The sequence below is a fragment of the Marmota marmota genome, unplaced genomic scaffold (genome assembly GCF_001458135.2).
Source record: "Marmota marmota marmota unplaced genomic scaffold, marMar, whole genome shotgun sequence".
In the NCBI taxonomy this organism is placed as follows: Eukaryota; Metazoa; Chordata; class Mammalia; order Rodentia; family Sciuridae; genus Marmota; species Marmota marmota.
In genome coordinates, this window is record NW_026000108.1 from 39,733,627 (window position 1) to 39,759,138 (window position 25,512).

The following is a 25,512-nucleotide window of genomic DNA, read 5'->3' on the forward strand; positions in this document are numbered from 1 at the left end:
AAATAAAATTAAAAGCTTAGAAGATAAAGTTGAAGACATCTCCCAAAAAAGCAAAAAGGAAACAAAAGCAATAGAAAATAGGAGAAAAAAATTTAAAAATTAGAAGACCAGTTAAAGAGGTGAAATCCAAATAATAGGAATTAAAGAAACAGAAAATAGAGAGAATGGAGAAAGGAAATCACACACACACACACACACACACACACACACACAAAATCAAGAAAATTTCCCAGAGAGAAAGACTATGCAATTGTATACTGAAATAACACCCAGCAAAATAGATGAAATTAAATCTACAGCACTGTGCATAATTATAAAATTTCAGAAAACTGGCAACAAATATAAGACCTATAACTTCCCATAGAGGGAGAAAAGAGTGTTACAAAGACTTCAACATCAGGCATCTCAAAAGCAGCTCTGGAAGCAAGAAAACAATTGAGCAATGTTTTCAAAATTCCAAAGGAAAATTATTTCTAAACTGGAATTCTTTACTCAAATTATCAACATCTGAAAAGATATATCCTTGTGTTCTCTTTCTCAGGAAATTACTAGTCAATATTTTTCATAAAAATGGGTGGGGGGGGTGTTAAGATAAAGTAAGATATGGGATGGTAAAAAAACAGGAGATCCAACACACACAAAAAAAAAAAAAAAAGAAGAAGAAGAAAAAAAAAGGAATCTGCAAATAGAGAAGAAATAATATTTGATCACAACTGTGCACTAGGCATATAAGATAAGTAATCCAGACTGGACCCAGTGGACAGGCATGATGAAGGCTGTCATCATCAATGTACCCTTTACCACTCTGCTGTCTATTCAACCTGCCAAATAACTAAAGGATGAGCTCTACTGAATCAGAAGAGTAAACCAAAAAAAAAAAATGATCCAATAAAACATGATTCAATTTCAGGAAAAATGCAATTGAAATCTGAAAGTTGACAGCAAAGAATGATGATGCTCAGAATGAAAACTACGCAGAGATAGAAAGAGAACAGAGGTTAGAAAAAGAAACCAAAGCAGAACAGGACTGCTTAAAATCCTGTCCCTAATGTGATTAACTGTAGGGAAAATTATAAAACCAACAAGAGAAAAAAAGAGTATTTAAAGATGCTCCCCAAATTACTAATAGATACAAGGCAAACCTAAATCAAAAATAAGATAGTTCAAGAGCTTTATAATGTTTTGAACAACCAATAAAAAAATAAATTTAAAAAAATAAAATAAATAAATAAATTTAAAAAAAAAATAAGATAGTTTATTAATTGAAGAAAAATAGAACATAAAAATACAAGCACACTCACAGTATATTACAAGGCTCAGCTGTGAATACTATTTGCTTGGTCATTTTTAACACTAATTATTAACCAGCTAAAATTTCAGTTACCTGGGGATGTTAACAGGGAGTAATTATTAAAAGTACAAACCTTACTGCTAACTCCTCAATCCACACATTACTGCACAAAAACCAGACATGCATCAAGATCAGTGACTAACTGTGTCACTTTTTCAGGGTAATCAGTGATTGGTCACTGTCCATCTGTTATCCAGGTCACACAGAGACAGCAAAATGTGTGACGGTTAGTTGCTCATCATCTCACTGATGAGCCCTGTGACATTTTTACCAAACTAAAAACAAAAAAACAAAACAAAACAAAAACTGAAAGGGGAAATTGGTCAATGAAGATGAAAGTGCAGAAATAAAAAGTAATACCACTAACAGTGAAACACAAATAGAATGCAGAGTGAAGGCACACTCACCCATATGAAACAGGAAATTGGTTGTGATGAAGAGGATAAAGAGGTTCCAGAGAAGACAATGCAGGCAAAAAACTCTCACATGGAAGCCAAGCCCCCAAAACCAAAGGCTGAATGTTCTTTCTGACATGCGGACACTAACACATAATAAGGGGGACAGGAGTAGAAGTTCATAGGGTTAGACAAAGGGGAATGAAGGGGAAGAGGGGGATGGGAATAGGAAGACAGTGGAATGAACTGGACATAACTTCCCTATGTTCTTACGTGAATACACGACCAGTGAAACTCCACATCATGGACAACCACAAGAATGGGAAGTTATACTCCATGTAAGCATAGTATGTCAAAATACACCCTACTGTCATGTATATCTAAAAAGACTAAATAAATAAATATCTCACACTGAAGAAACTCTAAGAGACATTCATGGTCTTGACAGTGCAAAGAGTAGAATGTCGTAATACTAATTTCTCCATACAAATACTGCCAAGACTAAATGAGTTTTTAACATTTTGACCAAAAATTTTAAAGTTCACGGAACAATTATATTTTTCTCATTGATTAATATCACTTTACACAGTTTCAGTTAATTGTCCTCACTATAGTCAAAGTGAAGACTGTTTATATTTGACCTTTAGAATAATATGCATGTATTACTTTGATAAATTAAATTAACAGCACCTGGAAAAGCCTAGGAATTTAATATAGTTTTTTGGGGAAAAGAAGTATGAAAACAGGAAGGAAGAAAAAAAAAGAGCTCACATTTTCAAACTGCTGTACTGATAAAACCAATAATCCTTAATGTCCAGAAAGGGTCAAACCTGAAGAGATCCTGGACCAACAAAAACACGGCTGAGCAGTTTCAAAATCAATATTAGAAATGTTAAGTACTAAGCCTGGCATGGTGGCGCACTCCTGTAATCCCAGCAACTCAGAAGGCTGAGGCAGAAGGATCACAAATTCAAAGCCAGCCTCAGCCTCAGCAAATTAGCAAGACCCTGTCTCCAAAAAAGGGGGGTTGGCTTGGTTATATAGCTCAGTGGTTAAGTCCCCCATCCTGAGTTTAATCCTCAGTACCAAAAAACAAAACAAAAAAGAAAATTTTAAGTGCTTACATCTGGAAATAACTGCTTTTTACATATCTTATGTAAAATGAAAATTCTGATATTGGAAAAAATAGCTTATCAGGGCAGTAACAAGTGGATAATTCATATATAACAACAATGCTTTTACAGACATTTATTGACTAATCTAGTATATGACATACACGTTCCTACAAATTATTTGCTGATATTCTGAACAATCTTGAGACATTGCAGTTTATACAGTCAGCACTCTATATCCATAGTTTCCAAATACAAGGATTCAACCAACTGTGAATTGAAATTTTTCAAAAAAAAATAAATAATCCTGGAAGTTCTAAAAGGTAAAACTCACATTTGCTGCTCACTGTGCACTAGGCTGAATCCATGCCAACGAAGTGGTATGCAGGCATACCCTGCATTAACCCCCTGCCACTTATGATTGTGTCTGTACTAACATGAATGGAATTTTTTTTCCTGCTATTGCTCCCTAAAAATACAGTATAACTCTATTTACATAGCCTTTATATTGTATCAGGTATGATAATTAATCTACAAATGATTTAAATATACAGGAGGATACACATAAGTTATATACAAATATTATACCATTTTATATAAGTGACTTGAACATTCCAGAATTTTTGTGTCTGAGGGCAGTCCTGGAACTCATCCCCAGCAGATACCAAAGGATGACTAGACTTTAGATGGCTAATATTTGTGTTCATATATTCCTGGAGAACTGAAAGCTGAAGCAGGAAAATGTAATGATTCTCCTTAAAAACACTAATGGTCAGTTCTTCCCTGAATGTAAGAATGTCCTCTTGGCTATTCCTTCCTGTAGTGCTAACAGAAGAGTCAGAAATCATTGATAATGAACAGATTTCATCATGTAGCCTCTCATTCATTCATTTATTTATGCATGCTCTCCCTGCATATTCAATTAATAAGCTTTCACAGACTATCTCCAATAGCCAGACATTATGTTAAGACTAAGAAAAATATGACAAGACATGCTGTCTGTCCTGAAGAAACTACACCATAAAAAAGTGGAATACCTGTGTTTTTAGAGATTATATATTATTTTGAAAGTAACTTAAAGGTCTTACTCCATTTTTTAAAAATACAAAATTTAAAAGAGTAGATGTTGCATTTTGAGTGTGCCTTATGCCGAGGTCGGAGAATGGCAATCAGCAAACCTAAAGACAACCTGGAACTACATTAAAAGTTTGGGTAAGCCCAGCACAGTGGCTCACACCTGTAATCCCAAATACTCAGCAGGTAAGGAAGGAGGACCACAAGTTCAAGCCCAGTCCGGGCAACTTAGCGAGACACTGTCTTAAAAACAATAAACGTAAAAAGGGATGGGGATGTGGCTCAGAGACAGAATCTTCCTGGGTTCAATCCACAGAGAAAGAAAGAAAAAGAGAGAGAGAGAGAGAGAGAGAGAAGGAAGGAAAGAAGGAATAAAAGAAGGAAGGAAGGAAGGAAGGAAGGAATGAAGGAAAGAAAGAAAGAAAGAAAGAGGAGGGAGGAAAAGAGAGGGTAGAAGGGAGACAGAGAATTATGGGTGAATAAATGGATATACCATATAATTGCACATTTTTAAAATGTTGATGTATGTATGTATCTTTTTTGTTCTTCTCCCTTTGAACTACTTTCCAATTAACCTGGGCCTGACGACTGTGGATAACTTCAGAAAGTAGGATCACCCATTCTCAATTAACCCTTTGCTATTTTCATAGATCTTGAGTAGAAAGAAAGAAAGAAAAAAAAAACTCTTAGAGAGACATCTGTACTATCTATTTGCCTCTAATGCTTGGGGTTCTAGTCCCCAAACTGTAGATAGCTAGGATAACAAGTGTGTGGAGGTGGAAAAAGCAATGGGTTAATACTTAAGTGTGGTTGGGAAGATTTGCTTTGGCCAAGAGTTCTCAAACTGTGGTCAGGGAATCACTTAGGGACTTTTCCAGGGGGTCCTTGAGGCCAAAATGATTTTCATAGTAATACTAATACATTATTTGCCTTCTCCACTCTCAGTCTCTCAGGAGCATACAGTGACGCTTTCCAGAAGCTCTCTGTGTGTAATACAACAAATGATTGAATGCAGAAGTGGATAGGAGAATCCAGCTGTCTTCTATTAAGACAGGTATTAAAGAGATGTGTAAAATACAAAACGATGCCATTCTTCTCACTAAATATATGTTTTGAAAACTGTAATTATTTTCATTAAAAATATATTCATGTTAGGCATTCATAAGATATTGTTATTTTAGTGAATAGCACTTATTATTATAATATTTAATGAATAAAAATAGCTCTGCTTTAATTTCTAAAATTATTAATATCAGTAGATATAAGCCATATAAACAAAAGTTTCTTGGCATCCACAACAATTTTCAAGAACATAAAGGGGCCCTATGCCCCAAATGCTTGAGATCCACTGGGTTAAACCACATACTAATTAGCCAAAAACACCAGCTAATGATTATGAATGTTAGGTTCATCAAGGACAATTTCTCCCTAGGATTTTACTATTACACTTTTGCTTTTTCTTTCCCTCTTCAGTTGCCTTATTTGGGTTGGATAATATATTCTCCAGCTGTATTTTAGAGTGCCCAGTCATGCACCTCTGTTCCTTCTATTGGAAAATAGTCCCTGACCTTAATACAATTCACTGTTGGGAAAACATTCCCTTACCCTCAAAATAAAATGCTCCTTTCCTTCCCCTCAAAATAAAATGCTCCTTTCCTTCCCCAAAGTTGGTAAAGTTAACCACATAGAATAACCTATAAAGGGCCAGGACTGGCAAGGGTCAAAACAATACAAATGTTGGATACATGTTCACGTTCAGCACACCCAAGCTGACAAAACCATGAAGCAATCACCTGGCTCATCTCACAACCCAAACCAACAACGCAATCCAGGACAGGCTGCAGACAGTGTCCAAATCAAAAGAGAGCAAGAAGCTATTGCACATGAACAGAGACTAGCATGATAAAATATTAAGGAGATAGCGAGGGAGTGAGGGAGTATTTGTGTGTTGTGGGAGATCAGAATTAAGGTATAAGGAGAACTGTTCGTATTATAAGTGGGCCTTTAGAGTAGTTCTTGTGATACAACTGTTACATGAAATCTTTTTTTCTCTTAAAATGGTGGCAGTTTTCAAAAGGAAACCAAGTGAACCATTCAAATCCTACTTCCCAGGTGAATCTTAATTCATTTACAATAATGACATCACTATATTTGGTTTGTTTATTTTAGCCAGCACATTTTACTTTTTTCTATCTTGTTAGCAAATATAGTTAATTTTTTAAAAACAAATCTACACATGAGAGAAAACCAAATAGTTAACTAGGTGTAAGTAGAAAGGCAGCCAAGGAACATGTTCAGCTTATATGTACCAGGATGGCTTGTTCTATTTAAAATATGGAAACACTTCAATAATAATGATAAATGAAGTATGTATAAACACAGATGGCACACATACATACTTTCCAGCAATGATGACTGCATTAAAATTATTTAGTAGGCTTAGTATAAAAAGCATTACCTTTATTATAAAGTTTATATCTCAAGACAACCCAACTGCATAGAAAATTTTAGATATGATTATCTCTAGCATAAGCATAAAGACACGAGTAAAGACAGAACTCAAGATCACTATCCTTTTATGTTTTATTGCTGCAGGTGTATAGGGAAAAAATTCCCCTTGATGATACACAGCACCAAAACAAACCCTCTAAAAGCTACTTTGGAATAGAAGAAGAAAAAATGCCCTCTGACTTAATTCATTTCTCTTCAGGGATGTGAATTTGATACAAGAAGGGTCTGAAATTGAAACCAGGGTGAATATGACCTCCAAAGTCTATCTGCTTTCAGTCAACCCTGGGGGGGGAAAAAAAACTTTTGTAAAAACCTTTAAGAGTTCATATACAAAAACTTCATGCTAGTTCAAGCTAAAATACACTTAAGATGTTCAGGCAAATATCAAAGCATAAAAGAGTAACAGTGGAATTTTGCTTCAAATTTTCTCATTCATCCAACTAATAATGTCTTGTTTTTAAGGTTTTATGATACGTAAGGTCAAAATATAAGTGAAAATAATAATAATGGTTACTACAACCAACAGACCCAATAAGGCCTCAAACTTTGCCCAGCCATTCTTCCCTCCACACCTCCAAGCTTAGGCCTACTCTAGCATATAACCCAGCAGTGGCCTCCAACCTGCATGAGGATACACTTTCCTTCCTGATGTTTCTATCTAGAGCATTCTCTCTCCAGATGGCCTCTCTTCATTCAGGTCTCCTCTCAAATATCATTTCTTCATTTGCACTGCTCCGGGCCTGAAGTAAGGCAGAACATCATGACAGAAGGTTGCAGAGAAGGAATATAGCTCAGAACATAGCAATCAGAAAGTTCTCACTTGGGACAAAATAAAAACCCCAAAGGCACACTCCCACTGACCCACCTTCTCCAGCCATACTCTATGTGCCTATAGTTACCACCTAGTTAATCCCTATTAGTGGATTAGTCCACTGATTAGCTCACAACTCTCCTGATCTAATCGTTTCACCTCTGAACATTATTGCACTGTCTCACACATGAGTTTTTGGCAGACACCACATATCCACACCTTAATAAGAATATAATGTTAAGCAAAATAATCCAAACTCAGAAAGCGAAAGGTCCTATGATTTTTTATATGCAGAAGCTAGAGAGGAAAAAGAAAAAGAAAGGTAGGGGAGTCTCATGAAAATCAAAGGAGATGAGTAGAGTAAGCGACCAGTGGGAGGGAGGAGCAGAGGGAAAGGAGAAATACTGGGGAGTGATTTTTGGCAAATTATATTGTCACATTGTTTGCGTGTACAGGTATGAATAATGAATACCACCACTATGTACAACTATAATATACTAATAAAAATACGAAGAAAAAAAGAGTAAGGTGACACTGATAACTGGTGACTCTCTTCAAGGAAAAGAGGAAATAAAATAGTATCTCATTAGAATGATAAACTAAGGAGCAATGAATTTAAAGACTGAAAATCAGCCCCTTTTATTCCTGATCAAAGGAGCCCTATTGAGACTAACTTGTTTGTCTTTAATTTTGCCAAGATCTTGCCTTATAATAAAAATTGTAAAATTAAATTAGAACCCCACTCAATCCAAGTCTTATGAATTAAAAGACCTTTCTAATAATTTATTCTTGACAATACTACCACAGTCTGGAATGGTAACATCACCGCATCTCTAACTCCTTCTCCAGTGGTGATTTGCCATGGATTTTGATCTAATGGATACTATCCAGGTTTCAGTGATATTTTTTTATGATTGCACTGATTGCTTAGTTACTTTTTTACTTATTGCCCATATAAATTTCAAATCAAGATTTATTATACTATAAGAGAAAATCAGTTTCAGATTAAAATAGCACTTCCAGGAGACAAACTGGATGAAAGTAAAACCAGATTAATTTTGCTGGAAGATGGAAATGAGAAAATAAGAAGCAGGGAGAAAGCAGAAGCTCTGTACCTCAGGCAACACTTCCAGGCCTTGAACACCAGCAAGCACCATGAGAAGCTACCAGAAGAGGCAGCAGAGGAATCACAACAGAAAACTGCTCAGTTCCACACATGGAACTGATTCTGCTGTGTCCCTTTGTTCCTGGGGTACCTGACATTACGTTGAAGGAGTCAAATTTCAATATCAGCAAGTTTCCTGAACATATTGTTTTCTCATTAGGAGCATTACTGAAACAGCTTTTCACAGCATCAGTTAACACCTCGAAAATCTGTTCCTATATAACTATCTCATCTGGATTATGCCTTTCCCCTTAGACCTTTAGTTTCTTCAACACAGGAAAATGTACAGATTTTAATCATGTTCTAAAACAGTAAGAGAAGCAACAATGACTCAGTGAGTTAAAATACACACACACACACACACGCATATGTATGTATGTGTGTGTGTGTGTGTGTGTGTGTGTCAGTATTGAAACATGGAATCCTGATTGTGTCCCCACCACAGAGAGCAGAGAGAAAACCACTGAATACATAGACACTTCAACATTCTTCTTAAGGCTTTTACTGAAGAAATTATTTTTAAATTATGCAAATATACCACCATGAGTGGTTTGCCAAAAGGCTATTCTTTTATGAATAGGAGAGTGGATATCTATGATAAGTTTAAAAAATATTGTTACAAACTTTTGTTAATAAAATCTTGAACTCACTTTTTAAAAAATTTTTTTGTTGTTTAATAACTTATTGTGGTAACTACTTCAATGACAGTTCTGGAGGAAGAAAAAAAAATGACTTGGAATTTTAACACCAATTAAATTCATTAAAAGTTGAAGACCTATTCCAAATAGTATTTTTCCCCTATAATATTGATTCCAAATGATTTTCCCAGTACAAATGAGTACTAGTTCTGGTTACCATATTTAATCATGATTTCAGAGAGATGTCAAAACATCAAAGAAGTATAGTCACAAGTAATATGCTAGGAGAAAAGATCTGGTGCCAAAAAGTTTAAAGCCCTAATTTGTATTGTGTCCTATCTAGTTACTGTTATCTTTGAAAAGTAATACAACTTCAGCTTTATGCATTTAATTTGGGACCCAGATATTTGCACACACGGGCAGTAGCAGATTCTACAGAAATGTATTTATGTAGTCCCTCAAAGGAAGTTTTGTTTTCTTCCCCCCAGAAGAGCATGGACTGGTCACCAGATGTGGAGCCCATATGGCACATGCACACAAGAGCCCTGGGACAATAAGAAAGGAGCTAATAAGCTCAACAGGCAGGAGCAACCATTCTAAGATGATGGACAAATGGCTGCTTCTACTGACTTTCTGGAAAAAATAAATAAATCACTTTATTTTTAAACACAGAAATATGCCTTGGTCAGTCATTTCTCTAACTCATTTTTTTAGTTTGAAAGAAAATTTATCCACATGTAGTCTATTGCTTGGTCTAAATTCTGTCTTTTTCACATGAAATTTGTGGTAAAGGAAAGAAAACTGAATCAGGAACAGATAGTAAAATTGCTTTAACTGGTGAAGAGTTAAATTCTGTTTGCTTGAACTTTCAAGGATCTGTTACAGCAAATCAGTCACTAAAGGCCTATATATTCTGTTTCTGACTTACTCTTGGATTTAATCCTTCGTCTCCCACTTTCAGCCCTTTATCCACAAAGGTGTACCTTAAAAACCCAGCCACAGTAAAAGGTCCTGAGGTCTACCGTGTGCTATTGGGACTGTGCCCTTGTGTGTATAGTCCTCACTACCTTGCATGTCTTTCCTAACCACCCTAACTAGCAAGTTTCCTTCCTTCAGAACATAGTTTAAGTGGTAACTGCTAATGGAAAATGTTTTTGACCTGCCTACCCCAAATTATGCCTTTTTAACACCATTTAAAATGAGCCACTGGAAATAAATTCACCAATACTTTTCTTTTTTATTATTTTTTAGAGCATATAGAGCACAAATTTTTCATATCTCTGGTTGTATACAAAGTATATTAACACCAATTTTTATTTTCATACATGTACTTTGGATAATGATGCCCATCACATTCCACCATCATTTCAAACCCCATGGCGCCTCCCTTTCCCTCCTACCCCTCTGCCCTATCCAGAGTTCATCTATTCCTCCCATGTCCCCCCTCCCTACCCCACTATGAATGAGCCTCCTTACATCAGAGAAAACATTTGGCATTTGGTTTTGGGAGATTGGCTAACTTCACTTAGCATTATCTTCTCTAACTCCATCCATTTACCTGCAAATGCCATGATTTTATTCTCTTTTATTGCTGAGTAATATTCCATTGTGTATATATATATCACTTTTTTTTATCCATGCATCTACTGAAGGGAATCTAGGTTGGTTCCACAGTCTAGCTATTGTGAATTGCACTGCTATAAAAATTGATGTGGCTGTGTCCCTGTAGTATGTAGTTTTTAAGTCCTTTGGGTATAAACTGAGGAGTGGGATAGCTAGATCAAATGGTGGTTCCATTCCAAATTTTCCAAGAAATCTCCATACTGCTTTTCATATTGGCTGCACCAATTTGCAGTCCCACCAGCAGTGTATAAGTGTACCTTTTCCCCCACATCCTTGCCAACACTTATTGTTGTTTGTATTCATAATAGCTGTCATTTACCAGACCTTAAACTATACTACAGAGCAATAGTAACAAAAACACCTTGGTATTGGCACCAAAACAGACTGGCAGATCAACGGTACAGAGTAGAGGACACAGAGACTAACACACAAAATTACAATTATCTTATATTAGACAAAGGTGCCAAAAACATGCATTGGATAAAGATAGCTTCTTCAACAAATAATGCTGGGAAAACTGGAAATCCATTTGCAACAAAATGAAATTAAACTCCTATCTCTCACCATGCACAAAACTCAACTCAAAATGGATCAAGAACCTAGGAATAAAACTAGAGGCCCTGCGTCTAATAGAAGAAAAAGTAGGCCCTAATCTCCATCAGGTGGGATTAGGCCTCAACTTCCTTAATAAGACTCCTGTGGTGCAAGAATTAAAATCAAGAATCAATAAATGGGATGGATTCAAACTCAAAAGTTTCTTCTCAGCAAAAGAAACAATCTGTGAAATGAATAGAGAGCTTACATCTTGAGAGCAAATTTTTACCCCTCATACATCAGATAGAGTACTAATCTCTAGGGTATATAAAGAACTCAAAAAGTTAAACACCAAAAAAAACAAATAACCCAATCAATAAATGGGCCAAGGATCTGAACAGACACTTCTCAGAAGATGAAATACAATCAATCAACAAATATATGAAAAAATGTTCATCATCTCTAGCAATTAGAGAAATGCAAATCAAAATGCCTCACCAATACTTTTCTATTCTCAAAAGAAGGAAACAAAGATAGATACTGATGAAAGATGACATTTATAGAGGTCTCTATGGCATACTCCATGCAAATTGTTTTATGCAAGTATCATTCAAGGTTATAGAATTGATATTCTAAAAGCTCCTACAAATGTATAAAAAGAATATATCACAGATCCTGCAGAAACACAAAGAACATAAAAATTATTCATTTCAGCTGAGGTAGGATGAAAATGGTGACAATTTCTTCATTTTTCTCCTTTAGGAAGTGAAGTTTAATTTTTTCCCTTTGGCTCTGTGATAGTCTCTTCAAGTTCTGGAACTTCCAAGGCCAAGTTATAAGAAGGCTTGCAGTTTTTACCAATCTCCCCAAAACAATTTCTCTGGGCCACTTAGCCTCCACTTGAGAAGTCAGACTACCCTGAGACTGCCATATTGGAAAGTCCACTGTAGGCCCTACAGCCAAACCCATCCTTCTGTTTCCTATGTATACCAAACAAGTGGCAGAAGCCATCTTGGGTCCTCCCTCCACCATAGGAGTATTACCAAGTTACCTCAGTAGATGCCATGTGAAGCCAGAGAATTGCTGAGCTGAGCTCTGTCTGAATTCTTGCCACACAAAATCATGAACTATAACCAAACTCTTACTTTAAGCCACTGAGTTTTGGGGTAATTTGCCATGCAGCAGTATATACCTGGAAAACCTATTGCTCATAAATAACTACAATAATCATTTTGATGTGTATCCAATGTTTCTATTAATTCATTCTAAGCACCTAAGTTCCTTCTACTGTCTTCATGTTTTTAATTATATAACAGATGAGTTCATATATATATGCAGTTTTATTTTTCATATCCATATAAACTATTTTTCCATTAACATGACATAACATATCTCCACATCATTAAAAATATTCTTCCAGGGCCCAATTTGACCACATTTATCCTGTTATTTTTCTTATCCATAAGTGTCATGTATATCTATCTTTGTCTTCATGGAAAATGCTGTTCCCATTTTGTTTTCACATTAAACAAATCAACTTACAAAAAACAAAGAATACATCATCCCTACATAGACTAACTAGTAAAAGGAAACTTTTGTACTCTCTTGTAAAACCACATCATAGATGTTAAGAAAAATCACATGAATGGATTACAAGAGCTCCATGAGTCAACGTGGCAGCCTATCAATTTTCAACACATATTTTCCCCTAGAATAGGCTTTTGGGGAATTTAATTTTGCTCATTTACTATGTTTTTTAAATAACTTTAAATTGGAAGATTAAAAAACAGTGTTTCCTATATATGTGTTAGGGAAGGCTCCTATTAAAATATATGGTGTGACCAATGTCACTGTGGGTTTTTTTTCCACAAATATAAAATGATATGTCACTCTAAAAGATGTATTTCCACAATGTTTGTAAAATGATACCACAACACCAGACTGCAGGTTATAAACCAGTACTGCTCCCACTGCAAGCACATAACAAATGGTCCTCCTTAAGAGCGCCCCTCTGTGCAGCTCTGTATCATTCCACAGTCATCACTTCAGGCACCCACAATCTCTGGAAAGAAAAATCCAGAGTGAGCCATGTCCATTCAACACTTCACACTTCTGCTGTCAGCTCGTTGACTCAGAAGTAAAAAAGTGACAAAGGGGACTGCCAAGGCACACACATGCGGTCAGCCACTTCAGGTAAGCCAGATTCAACTATATCCCCAATGTCCCTGGCCAGAAAGGAACTGGAGTATTTCTTGAAATATTCCTCCAATTTTTGAACATTAACAGCCCTTGACCAAAACAAAGCCAAACAAAACACCTCAATAAATAACTCACTCTATCTAGCCTTTGAGAATAGGAAAAAAAAAAATGGAAAACAGAGGAGAAATCTATGCTCACACTCAAACCTACTACTGTCTAGCCTCAGGACTCACTAGTGTTAAGCTAAGTTCTAGCACCCTCAGAATGATTATATCAGAAGTGCTCTAGATAGTCAGCCAGCTAAGGGACAAGCCACATTGATACTTAAGAATCCAGATGTTTAAAAGAAGAGAAAAAAAATCTCAGCAACCACTAGGGTGACCAGACTGGTACAAACAGCTAGAGGGAGTGGCTCAGATGGAAGATGGAATCAGTGCAGGGAAGCATACTCTGTTATTATTTCCCTTGGTCAAGCAAACCAGAATGGTACCCTTCTTGTTTTTTCCCAGATGAACCCACCCACATTCACCTTCAGTCCCTGGCATAAAGTCTGTATTTGAAACTTTTTTGGTTGACCCATAAAATACTTAGAACTAAAATTGTTAGCCTTGAATTTACTTTGCCTGATTACTAACTCTGGCTTCCAGCTGGAATAACACATGATATCACTGCTTCTAGGGCAAGCCCAGTTTAAAAGCAATAGTTCACAGAGCCTATGCATTTGACTCTCATTTCTAATCAGGTGCTTGGCACAAATTCACCTAACTCCAAATCTGGCAATGTGTCCATCCTGGGTAAAGGAATAAGAAGTTCATGGATATTAGCTTCTCTATTTTTCCATTTGTCTCTCTCCTTTATTATTCAAAAATACAATATTTTAATGCATTAGAGAACAATAATAAAATATTTTGCATAAAACAGTAAAATTGAATGATAAATATTTTAAAAAATGTGTAAGCCTCTTAAAGTTGAAATAAAGGCTTGGTAAGGAGTGAAACTCAAGATGAAAATCTAACTTGAATGCAAAACATTTTTAATAAACATTTTATTTATTTTTTAATTGGTGCATTTAGTTATACATAAAAGTAGAATTTATTGTGAAATGTTCATACATGCACATGACAATAGTTTGGTTACTTTTATTCTGCTGTTCCTTCCCTTCCCCTTCCCTCCTCCTTCCCCCTCATTCACTTTCCTCTACTTCACTGGTTTCTCTTCTATTTTCATGAGATCCCTCCCTTTTAAAAAAAATTCCTTATTTTCCTAACTTCTGCAGGTAGGAGAAAACATTCAACCCATGACTTTCTGCATCTGGTTTATTTCACTCAGCATGATATTCTCCAGTTCTATCGATTTATCAGCAAATGACATTTCATTCTTCTTTATGACTGAGTAAAACTCCATTGTGTATATTTACCACATTGTCTTATCCAATCATCTACAGAGGGACACCTAGACTGGTTCCATAGTTTGGCCATTGTGAACTGTGCTGCTATAAACACTGGTATGCATGTATCACTACAGTATACTGATTTTAGTTCTTTTGTATAAATACCAAGGAGTGGGATAGCTGGGTCATCAGGTGAGTCCATTCCAGATGTACTAATTTACAGTTCCACCAACAATGTTCCCCACATCCTCACCAGCAGTTATTATTATTTGTATTTTTGATGATTGCCATTGAATGCCAAACTTATAGATAGATCAAGGATCAAGGAAAAGCAAGTTAGTAGGAAACTTTGCATTTTAGTGATTCTGGAACTCATAATATCATCAATTTAAACACATAAAAATTTGAGCTTTTATTAATGAGTTATATAGACCTTTCATGTATTAAGAACTTTTTTTTCCCTCATACCTGAGAATAAGTATGAAAGTGGCCAACAGCCATTCTGATGCCTTACCCCAGGACAAATATTCCAGTAGTGCATAGTAGTGAAGAGCCTGGCTTGAGAATCAGACAGACTTGGCTTTTAACCTGACTCTGATACTAGCAAATGGAATCAAATTCATGACATGTCCAACCTCTGCTATGCAGTTCACAAGTTCAAATCAGCAATTTAAGAAATGTATTTAAGAAAATTGGTTGATCAGAATCTAGGACTTTCTTATAGAGGCAATACTATTGATACAAAACTTAGGTACTCAGACCAACCTACAATATTCTATTTGGGCCTGTATCCCTGGTGATGGCACAAATAGTGCTAAGGTGCCTATTTCTAATCCACATTACAAAATAAGTTGCAGCATAAGCAAGAGACATTATATGTTTCGGTTTTATAATTTCACTGTTTGGAAGACATAACACGCTCAAAAGATGGCTATTTCATGGAATACAACAGAATAATTTCTTTTGGAAAAGGTTTTTCAGCATTTTCTTTACTCATTTGGGGATGACACCTCTAGCAATGAATTAGAGGGCAGAGGCTTCCCTGGAGAGAAAAGAAAGTAATTAGAAGATTTATGTTTCTGAAAAATAGTAATATGTATGTATTAACATATATTGTTATTATTGTTATATATGTTATATATATGTTATATATATTATGTTATATGTTATATATGTTACATATTTTTATTTATTATATGTTATAATGTTATTATTAACATATGTTATTATCATATAATATAATAATATGTATATTACTAGTTATACATATATATGTTGTAGGAGAACACAATACCTTTATTTTATTTTTTTAAAACTAAATTTTTTTTTGACACAATATCTTTATTTATTTTTATGTGGTGCTGAGGATCAAATCCAGTGCCTCAAGTGTGCGAGGTAAGTGCTCTAACACTGAGCCCCAGACCTAGTAATGTTTATTAATTATCCTACCTATATGAGAGTGCCCCCCAGGTGTTCTGAATTGCAAAAAGCAGCAGAGGAGTAAAATCCTATCACTTAATAAGAGTCTAATCATGTGAACACTTGAGGAATAAATATGTTAGGCTACTCAGATCTCAGATTAAATTCCTGCCATTAATCTGGAACTTTTCTCAATTTGTCTGGAAAATTTTAAAACTCCAACAATTTAGTACTGTGCTAAGATAAATAAATCTTCATAAAGTATGAAGATGAACATATTTGCATATGAAAATACAGATAAGCAAGACTAAGTAATGGAATGTCTGTAAGCCAATATGTTACTCAAAATCAGACAACCTCCTCCTCCCAGTTACAGGCAAGCCTTGGCCAGAGCAGACCTCCACTGAAGGCACAGGACAGACTGACCACCCCCTGTTCCCAGCTCACTCTAAAGAAGAGTAGAGAAAGAATCAGCAGCTGCTACCCAGTGAGAGCAGATCCTAACCCTGAAGAGTGGCTCAAGGACCCTCCAAGAACAATAAAAGCAGAGTTGAGCCTAGCCAACCATCCCAAAATTACCAGCCAGACAAAACACCTCTGTTGCTAGGAGAGGAAGGAGTAGAATGTCAGAAAGAGGCGAGAGTGTGCCTAGGAAAACCCTTCGTCATGGAAATCAGGAGAGGGAGAAGATGGTTTTGCTCCAATACTTGCCCCTGCAGTTATTCTGAAGCAGTTTTGTGAAAAGCAAATTTCACAATTTGCCTTCTCAGCAAAAATCCTATCAAAATCTTTCCCTCATCTATAAACAGTGCCCAGGTCTGGTTTAGGAAATCAACTTTCTCTGTTCTTTCCTCACCTTTTTTTTTTTTTTTAAATGATATAACAGATGTGTTTGCAAGTGACAACATACCATGGTGCTGAATGACTCTGGATATCAAGGTCCTTGCCCACCGAAAACTAACTGGTAAAAACTTCCCAGAAAAATTCAATCCTAACTATAATCAATAAAAAATAAATAAATATTTAAAAACAGGACCACCTAAGGGGACAGTGAAGTCAGGAACAGCACAAAAATGAGCTATTCTATTTTCAAGTCAAGCCATATGGCTTCAGAGCTAATAAAAGCATTAGAGAACTCAAAAGGCAAAACCCACCAAATTGTTACAGAACAAGCAAATACAGTATTATTTAGTTTGTATGAATTTAGTTTGTTTTAGAAAAAGGTAATCTAAAATTTAATATATTTTAAAAATGAATCCTACCTATGAAAAACTACTTTGGCAACTAATGATATAGTATGGTCTATGTTTCATTGCAAAGAGAGATAAAACTAAAGCAATATTATACCTGTATTATCTTGAGTGGCTTTATAATTCACTTGTATTTTAAAGTCATTTTCCAAGTTGTATTTCTTGATGTAAAATATAAATTGTGCCTAAAGAAATAACTAGAAATGTATAATACATATATTTAGAAAGCATGTGCTTTAGGAAACATAAACACAGCTGCTTCCTCTACTCCATATAGTCTGCTAGTATTTTATAACCACAGTAAATAATCCTACACCCAATAAAAGTTTTTCCTGTTACAATTAGCATAAAAACATCAGCTATACATTGCAGGTTTAAAAAACAACATTGCTAAACATTATCAAACATATATCAAAATATAAAAAGACATTAACATTTTTCAAAGTGACAGACTCATTCTTCCTCAATAAATTTTAATTTAGGAAAACAATATTAAGGTGAGAATATTATTAAGGGATTACTCACATAAAATAAGTTGGCATTTTTAAATATTTTGGCTCAGCTAAAAGAATAAATAATAATTACCATTTATTGAGCAATTGGTATTTGCCAGGCCCTGAAACTTAGTGATACAGACATATGATCTCACTCAATCCTGAAATAACACCGGAGAGTAAATGCTTTCTTCCTACTTAGATGAGGAAATAAATTCAAAGTCTTTGCTACACTGTAAAAAAGGTATTCTTCATGTCATTACCAACAAATTAAATAAATCTGTACTCTTAGAAAGCAAAGTTTGGGAGTAAGAAATTCTGATGTGTTCTTACACTGTAGGTAACTATAATTTACTGTTTCAAAAATGTTAGAAGAAAGGATTTTGAGTTTTCACCATAAGGAAATGATAAATGAAGAGATGTGTTTAACTTAATTTAAACATTATACAATTTATACATGTAGAAAACATCACATTATCCCATTAATATGCATGCAGTTGTATGTTTTTATGTATTCATTAAAAATAAATTGAATTTAAATATTTTTTTTAAAAAAATCAGTGTGATGCCCTAATTATAAACTGATAAAATAAAAGTAATTTAAAAGAAAAAAAAACAAAGAAAGCAAATCTACTTGGGGAACATTCATTAATACCATAAATGTTTCTGTGTTCAAGTTAAACTTGTTCCTTTTTAAAACAGAAACATAATGATTTGATAATTAGCATACATATATTCACTGCCTAAAATACTGTCTGTGATTTTGGACACTAAAGAGAAAAAAGAGTCACGAACATACTTTATTTCCTTTGGCTTTTTAAAATATATTCATATGCTAATAAATGAATATTTATATAGCATTTTATATGTTCAAAGGAGGAACTCCGAAAAAATGAATATTTTCAGAGTTCCTCCTTTGAACATATAAAACGCTATTTCTTAATAGAATTCCTAAATCACTTCTAAGAGCCTAAGTCAAATGAGAGTCTTGTGAACAGTCCTCAGCTCTGTTGCTGACTCTCGTGAGATCACCAGAACCTGTGACCCATGAGCTAGCAGTGAGTTGAAGAAATTCTGCAAAACATTTTGAATTGTAGATTTCCAAGACTGATTTCTTTTTCTTAACCAAGGTCGCCTATAAGGTTACTTAGGCCATAAAGTCAACACTGAGGTTTCAGTGATGGAGGCCTGGTAGAAAATAGTAGAAATAAGTCTTCCCAAAGAAATAAACAATTTTTAACATTAGCTGAGCTTTCTCAGTGGCTCTCAAGCCCTTGGGAAAAGCTAAACATTGCCCTCGTGCTCAAAATAAACTCAAATGCTCCATTTTCTAATCAAAGTCTGTAAAAGAGACAGCTGACCATACATTATAACCTGTTACACTAATGGATGAGTGTATACTGTATAAAATAAGCATGTTCATAGACAAAGAGCAATTATAATGGCCAGTTTATGAGTTTGCCTATGCTAAAACCCTAACTTTTAAGGATCCAGAAATGACTAACACAGTGCTAGCCAGGGTGATATGCAATTATGATGAAAGTAGAGTCTTAGTATTTTAAATGTTTACTTCTTTTCCCCAGTCCTTTTTTCTTTTTTCTATTTGCTGAAAGCAAAACACCAAATACCGTGTTCACATCTAGTAGTCTAACAGTCTAATAGGAAACAAAAGATTCTGAAAGTTAATTAGAAATAAATTAAAATATTAAGAGTTTGTCAAATTTCTTCAAAAACCTCTAATAAATTGACAGATTATCTTTCTTAGGAGAAAAGCTCTATCTATTCTTGCTTAGAAACACTTTTATTTGGTTTGGGGCTACCTACTCTCACTTTGGAGCTACATTCTCCAGAGTGAAGGGTTTGTGTCCACCTGGTAGGGCAAGGGTCAAGAGGGAGGTTGCAAAAGTAACTTAAAGCAGGTTATCAGAGCACAGAGGGAGTCTATAGGGAGAGGCAATCACATCCCAGTGCAAGAGACCAGGGCCAAAGCTAGTGAGGAGGTTTTCTATGCACAGGTATGCCAGGGTCTAGTGCAGGTTATTGAAGCCCAAGGGAATAGAGGGGGCATCCACATGAAGGATGAGGTAGGCAAGTCCCAGTGCAAAGTACAAGAACCTAAGCAAGTTGAGGAAGGTGTCCACATGACTATCAAGGACCAAAAGTGGTAAAGAAGACATCCTGGGGAGACGGACAGAGATGGGATTATGCAGCAGCAGCCCTGCTTGGCTTATCAGAATCAGAAGGTCTCCATGCAAAGGCTAGGGGACAGCAACTAAATCCAGCAATGTTTGTGTGTGTGGAAACATACCATTGTGTGTGTGTGTAGGACCAGAAATACAATAAAGACTATTTAACATTTAAAATTTTTGAAGTGCAATTCATCATATTAACAGATTAAGGGAGAATAATGAAATAGTCACCTAAAATTTCCAAATCTGCATAACATAAAATTCAATACTAGTTGAATTAACAAACACAAAAACCTCATCAAGCTAGAATTAGGATAGAATTTCCTTAGCCTGAATAAAAATAAAATAAGGGGATGAGATTGTGGCTCAGTGGTAGAGCACTTGCCTAGCATGCATGAGGCACTAGGTTCAATCCCCGGTGCCACAATAAATAAATAAATAAATAAATAAATAAATAAATAAATGTAGTGTGTCCATCTACAACAAAATACATAAATATATATTATATTATATATTTTAACATATATATGTTAAAAAATAAAATAAAACCTCAGAAAATATAATATCAAATCATAAAATTCTGGAACATTTCTTTAAAGTCAGAATTAAGATGAAGATGCCTAACATCATGACCTGTTTTTAACAGTGGCCTAGTATTCCTAGTCAATGTATTAAAGTAAGAAAGTGGTAGCAAAAGTGAAAAGGAAAAAATAAAACTGCCATTATTTGCATGTGATATTATTGCCTACATAAAAGATCTAAAAGAATAAATGAATAATAGCAAGAAGTAAGGAAACAAGTTTTTTTGGTACATAATCACTATCCAAAAGCTGAGCTATTCCTTAATGCCAGCAATCAACTACAGAAGAATTGAATTTTAAAAAACCAAATTCAAAATAGCATTAAAGTCTTTAGAATATCCATGCACAAATCTAATAAATCTCTTTTTCAGAGAAGAGCATAACACTGGACATACGGACTCAAAATCCCTGACCAATAAAATAGACTAGAAACTAAAAACTATAACCTACTTTACATGGCAGCTTAATACATTATGGATCAATGTGGAAAAGATAAATATATTTTATCTTTAAAACATCAACTAAAATGGCTTAAGTAATAGAATAATTATTGTTATAGTTTGGATAAAGGTGTCCCACAACAAACCCAGGTGCACTTCAACAGATGAATGGATAAAGAAAATGTGGCATGTATACACAATGGAAATTACTCAGCCTTAAAGAATGAAATTATGGCATTTGCTGGTAAATGGATGAAACTAGAGAATACCATGCTAAGTGAAATAAGCCAATCCCAAAGAACCAAAGGCTGAAATGTTTTCTCTGATATGCAGATACTAATTCACAATTGTAGGGGATGGAGAGGGAAGAATAGAGGTACTTTGGATTAGACATAGGGGAGTGAAGGAAGGGATGGGGATGTAGGGGTAGGAACAATAGTAGAATGAATCAGACAGTATTATCCTGAGTGCATATATGATTACACAACTGATGTAACTCTAAATCATGTACGACCAGAAGAATGAGAGTTATACTTCATTTATGAATGATGTGTCAAAATACATTCTTTTGACATGTATAACTAAGTAGAACAAATTTTAAAAAGACTGAAAAAAAAAAAAGAGTCAGTGGCCACTAAGTTACAGTTAGATCAAAGCTAGAAGTTCTGGGGCATATTGTATTGTAGGGTGACTGTAAATAACAGTAACATGCTATCACGTTTTGAAAAGCTATAAGAAAGGATTTTGAAAGTTTACACCATCATGGAATAACAAATGTTTGAAGAGATAGATTATGGTTAATCTGATATGAACATTACACATTTATACATGTATCAAAACAAAACATCACAAAATTTAATTTTTTAAAAACTTTACTCAAATGAGAAAAAAGTCGATTATATTTGTTGTCAAATATGTTTATATGAGTAAAACTTTCAAAATTAAAAAAAAAAAAGCTTACCAAAAGCTCTACTGGAAGCAAGAGGTGTAGTGATTAGATTATGAGAGCTGTAACCTATCAGTAGATTCATCCATTTGATGGGGATCATTTTAAAGAACTGGGTGGTAACTGTGGGCTGGTGGGGCGTGCCTAGAGGAAGTGATCACTGAGGTATTCTCTTGGAGGTTATGTCTTGATCCTGTCTCCTTCTCTGTTTCCTGGCTGCCAGGATTGGAGCAGCTTTCCTCCCCCACCCCTTCCACCATAATGTTCTGCCTCATCTCAGGTCCAAGGAGGTGGCCAACCATGGACTAAAACCTCTGGAACCATGAGCCCAAATTAAACTTTTCCTCTTCTACATTGTCCTTGTCAGATATTTTTGTCATAGCAACCAAACACAATTATCATGTCACAGAGCAAGATATTTTGAAGTATTCTCAAAGTCATCACTTAGGACCCAGACCATTCTGTCTTCCTCAGCATGCCAGTGAGCTTCCCTTCTTATCACAAAGTGTGTAGAGTGTCACAAACATACATTAGGAGGCAGAAAAAGTGACTTGCTTCTATACTGTATATCTTTTCTATCAAAACAAAAGAAAACCCTCCCTAGAAACACCTCCAGTAAACTTCACTTTGCCTCGTTGTGCCTAGAACTGCTATATCAATCACCAAGTATGGAAATAGGAAGAGCAAGGTAATCTGAGATCAAACAGGATTTGCCTGAACCATATGGAAAACAGAAATTGAAACAAAATTGGTATTCTGCCAACATGAGAAAGAGAAAAATGACTATTAGAGAAGTAATCTACAATATAATAGAATATTCCATAAATAGTATAGGGAGATTGGGCTATCTATGTGGAAGACAAAAAAATAGATACTAATTATATCATAAATGTAAATAAATTCCAGATGGATTAAAAATTCGAATGTCAAGAATAGAAGTTAATTTACAGTGGAAAATACCAAACAATATATTTAGAAATTAGGGGTAGAAAAGGATTAATAATATAAAACATAAACACAAACTATAAAGAGTAATATTTAACATATTACTTATATGTTAAAATTTAAACTTTTATATAATAAAACATATCAAAATTAAAGTTGAAAGACAATCTGAGAGAGTATTTACATGATATAACTTTAAAAAGTCTAACATATAAAATGTCAGACCAGATTTTCGTGACACAGCAGATAAAAAATAGGCAAAATACAAGAATGAATGATTCAGAGTAGAGAAAATTAAATAGCCAAAAATAAAAGATAAGATGATCAGCCTCATCGGTAGTCTAAGAATTGCAAATCTATACAAAGAAACAGTGATGAACAACTATAAAAATGGCTTAGTTTTATTCATATCATTTTTATTTATATACATGAATATGTGCAGGCATGCACACACACACGCACACATACACAAAAGCACCAGTTGAACAGCTTAACTAAACATCATTATGGATTAGATAAATAAATTGTATATTTGTGGTATAGATTAAATGAACAAACTAGAACCTTAAATAGAGCATATTGGGTTATCTTAAAAATAAAATATTCAGAGGAAAAAGCAAGTAGTTTAGGAATATTTATAGTATTATGTCACTTAGGTAAAAATTAAAACCTATAACACAATATTCTGTATTCTTTATGAAAAGTAAATACTTACAAAAATACCTCTGGAGAAAGTAAATGGAGAATCAAATCAGAGAAGGGTTCAGTAACAAGGATGCCTCAACTTTATCTCTAGTTGTATTTCTTTAGTGAAACAAAGTTAAAAGATAAATATTTTTAAATGGTAAATTACACTGAGACTATATAGAGAGTCCATAGACGTTTGTCCTTTCACCTAAGTTTATATTTTAAAGTACTTTATACTTTAACAATATTTTATAATTTAACAATATTTTATAATTTTTAAAGCACAGTATAATTTATACTTTATAACATAAAGAATGTCTTTTTAAAAAAGTTTCCCTCCATGTACAAATTTCTGCATAAACACTACAAATGGAGTTCATCTCTTTTCATCTTTTGCTAAACATCATTAAGGCGCATGCTCTATGTTGTTTAAAGATTAGAGATTAAGCAGTATCAGAAAAAATGTAAATAGCAGTGCTATTTTAAAGGACAAATTGGAAGGATTGAATAAAGATGCCATGAAGATCAAGAAAGGTCCAAATGGCACAAAATTGAAAGGAGGTTTCCAAAAGTGAGTCAAACATTCAAAAAATATTCCCAGTATTGAGAAGCCAAAGATGTCACTGTCGAAAAAATTCTAGAAACAGGTCTGGCAAAAGTTTCTATCAAATTTTAATTTGGAGGTGCTTACTGAATGTGATGCAGCACACATGTCAACAATACATTACTGAAACTCTAGTAAACATCAAAGTTTTCCCTGTAAGTCAAAAGCTCCCATAGCAACATACCTGGAGAAGGAGCCTTTCAAAAGCTAGAAAGTTGTCCCACTTGGCTGTCTGCGGGTGTTTCAAAGTTTGAACTGTGGCCAGCCCAAGCTGCAGGAGTCCACAATGATTCCTTAGAGCTTTGAGATTGTTCTTGAAGAGCTGAATATAGGATGTAAGCTGTCCTGGCGAGACTCTCCCTGGAGAAACATAATAATTAATCAGCATACCCTCTTCTGGGAGTAGGAAAAATAATGATGCCATGAAAAACACCATTGTCTTATATTTGCACAGAACTTTAGAACTGACTGCACGCTTTCCCCTAAGCTGCTGTAATCTTCCCAACAGGAACAACAGCAAAGATGTTACCTGCATTTTTCAAGTAAGAAAACAGATGTTAAGGGACCAAACCAAGGTCATACGGCCAGTAGAATACATTTTAAAATCCTGTGATAAACTGTAAACAATTTTCAAATAAATATCAGTTTTATGTGACTATAGCTAGAACTTCAGATTACCACTCCATGATATATGATATAGGAATCCAAAAGGTCAGATTCCTAATTATAGATATAACATAAAATAAGAGAAGAAATATGTTATGACTATAGCTTAAATTTTATCATTGATATCAGTGGGTTCATAAACACTTGTGAGGATAAAAACTGTTACATGGAACAAAAATGTATGGAGAAATTGGGTGGCAAAAACACTAGACAATGAAATATCAGAAGAAAGGGTTTGGTATAACATGTAGCACATTTGCTATACTGGTCACCCAGATATAGAAAAGGTTAGAGATTTTACAAGATACACATAGACACACATGCACACAACAATTTGTTAATTCATTCCCCCAGACCCCCTAAGTCCAATTTCTTCCCATAGCAGTCTTTGACTCACTCACTGCCACTCTCCAATCTTAAACTTCATCCCTGCCATTCACTGGTGCTTTGCATGAAGTCGCTGGACACCAGATTTCCATCATCAGGCA

At 34.8% G+C, this 25,512-nt stretch overlaps 1 protein-coding gene across 2 annotated transcripts in view; it reads right to left on the reverse strand.

The window, feature by feature from the left end:
* Scfd2 (sec1 family domain containing 2) overlaps nt 1–25,512 on the reverse strand; it is a 386,233-nt gene that overhangs the window by 289,205 nt on the left and 71,516 nt on the right. For both annotated transcript variants that reach the window (XM_015482103.2, XM_048784468.1), the window contains exon 4: nt 24,543–24,718. In XM_015482103.2, coding sequence (XP_015337589.2) covers nt 24,543–24,718 — 176 coding nt within the window. The remainder of the gene's footprint in view (nt 1–24,542; nt 24,719–25,512) is intronic.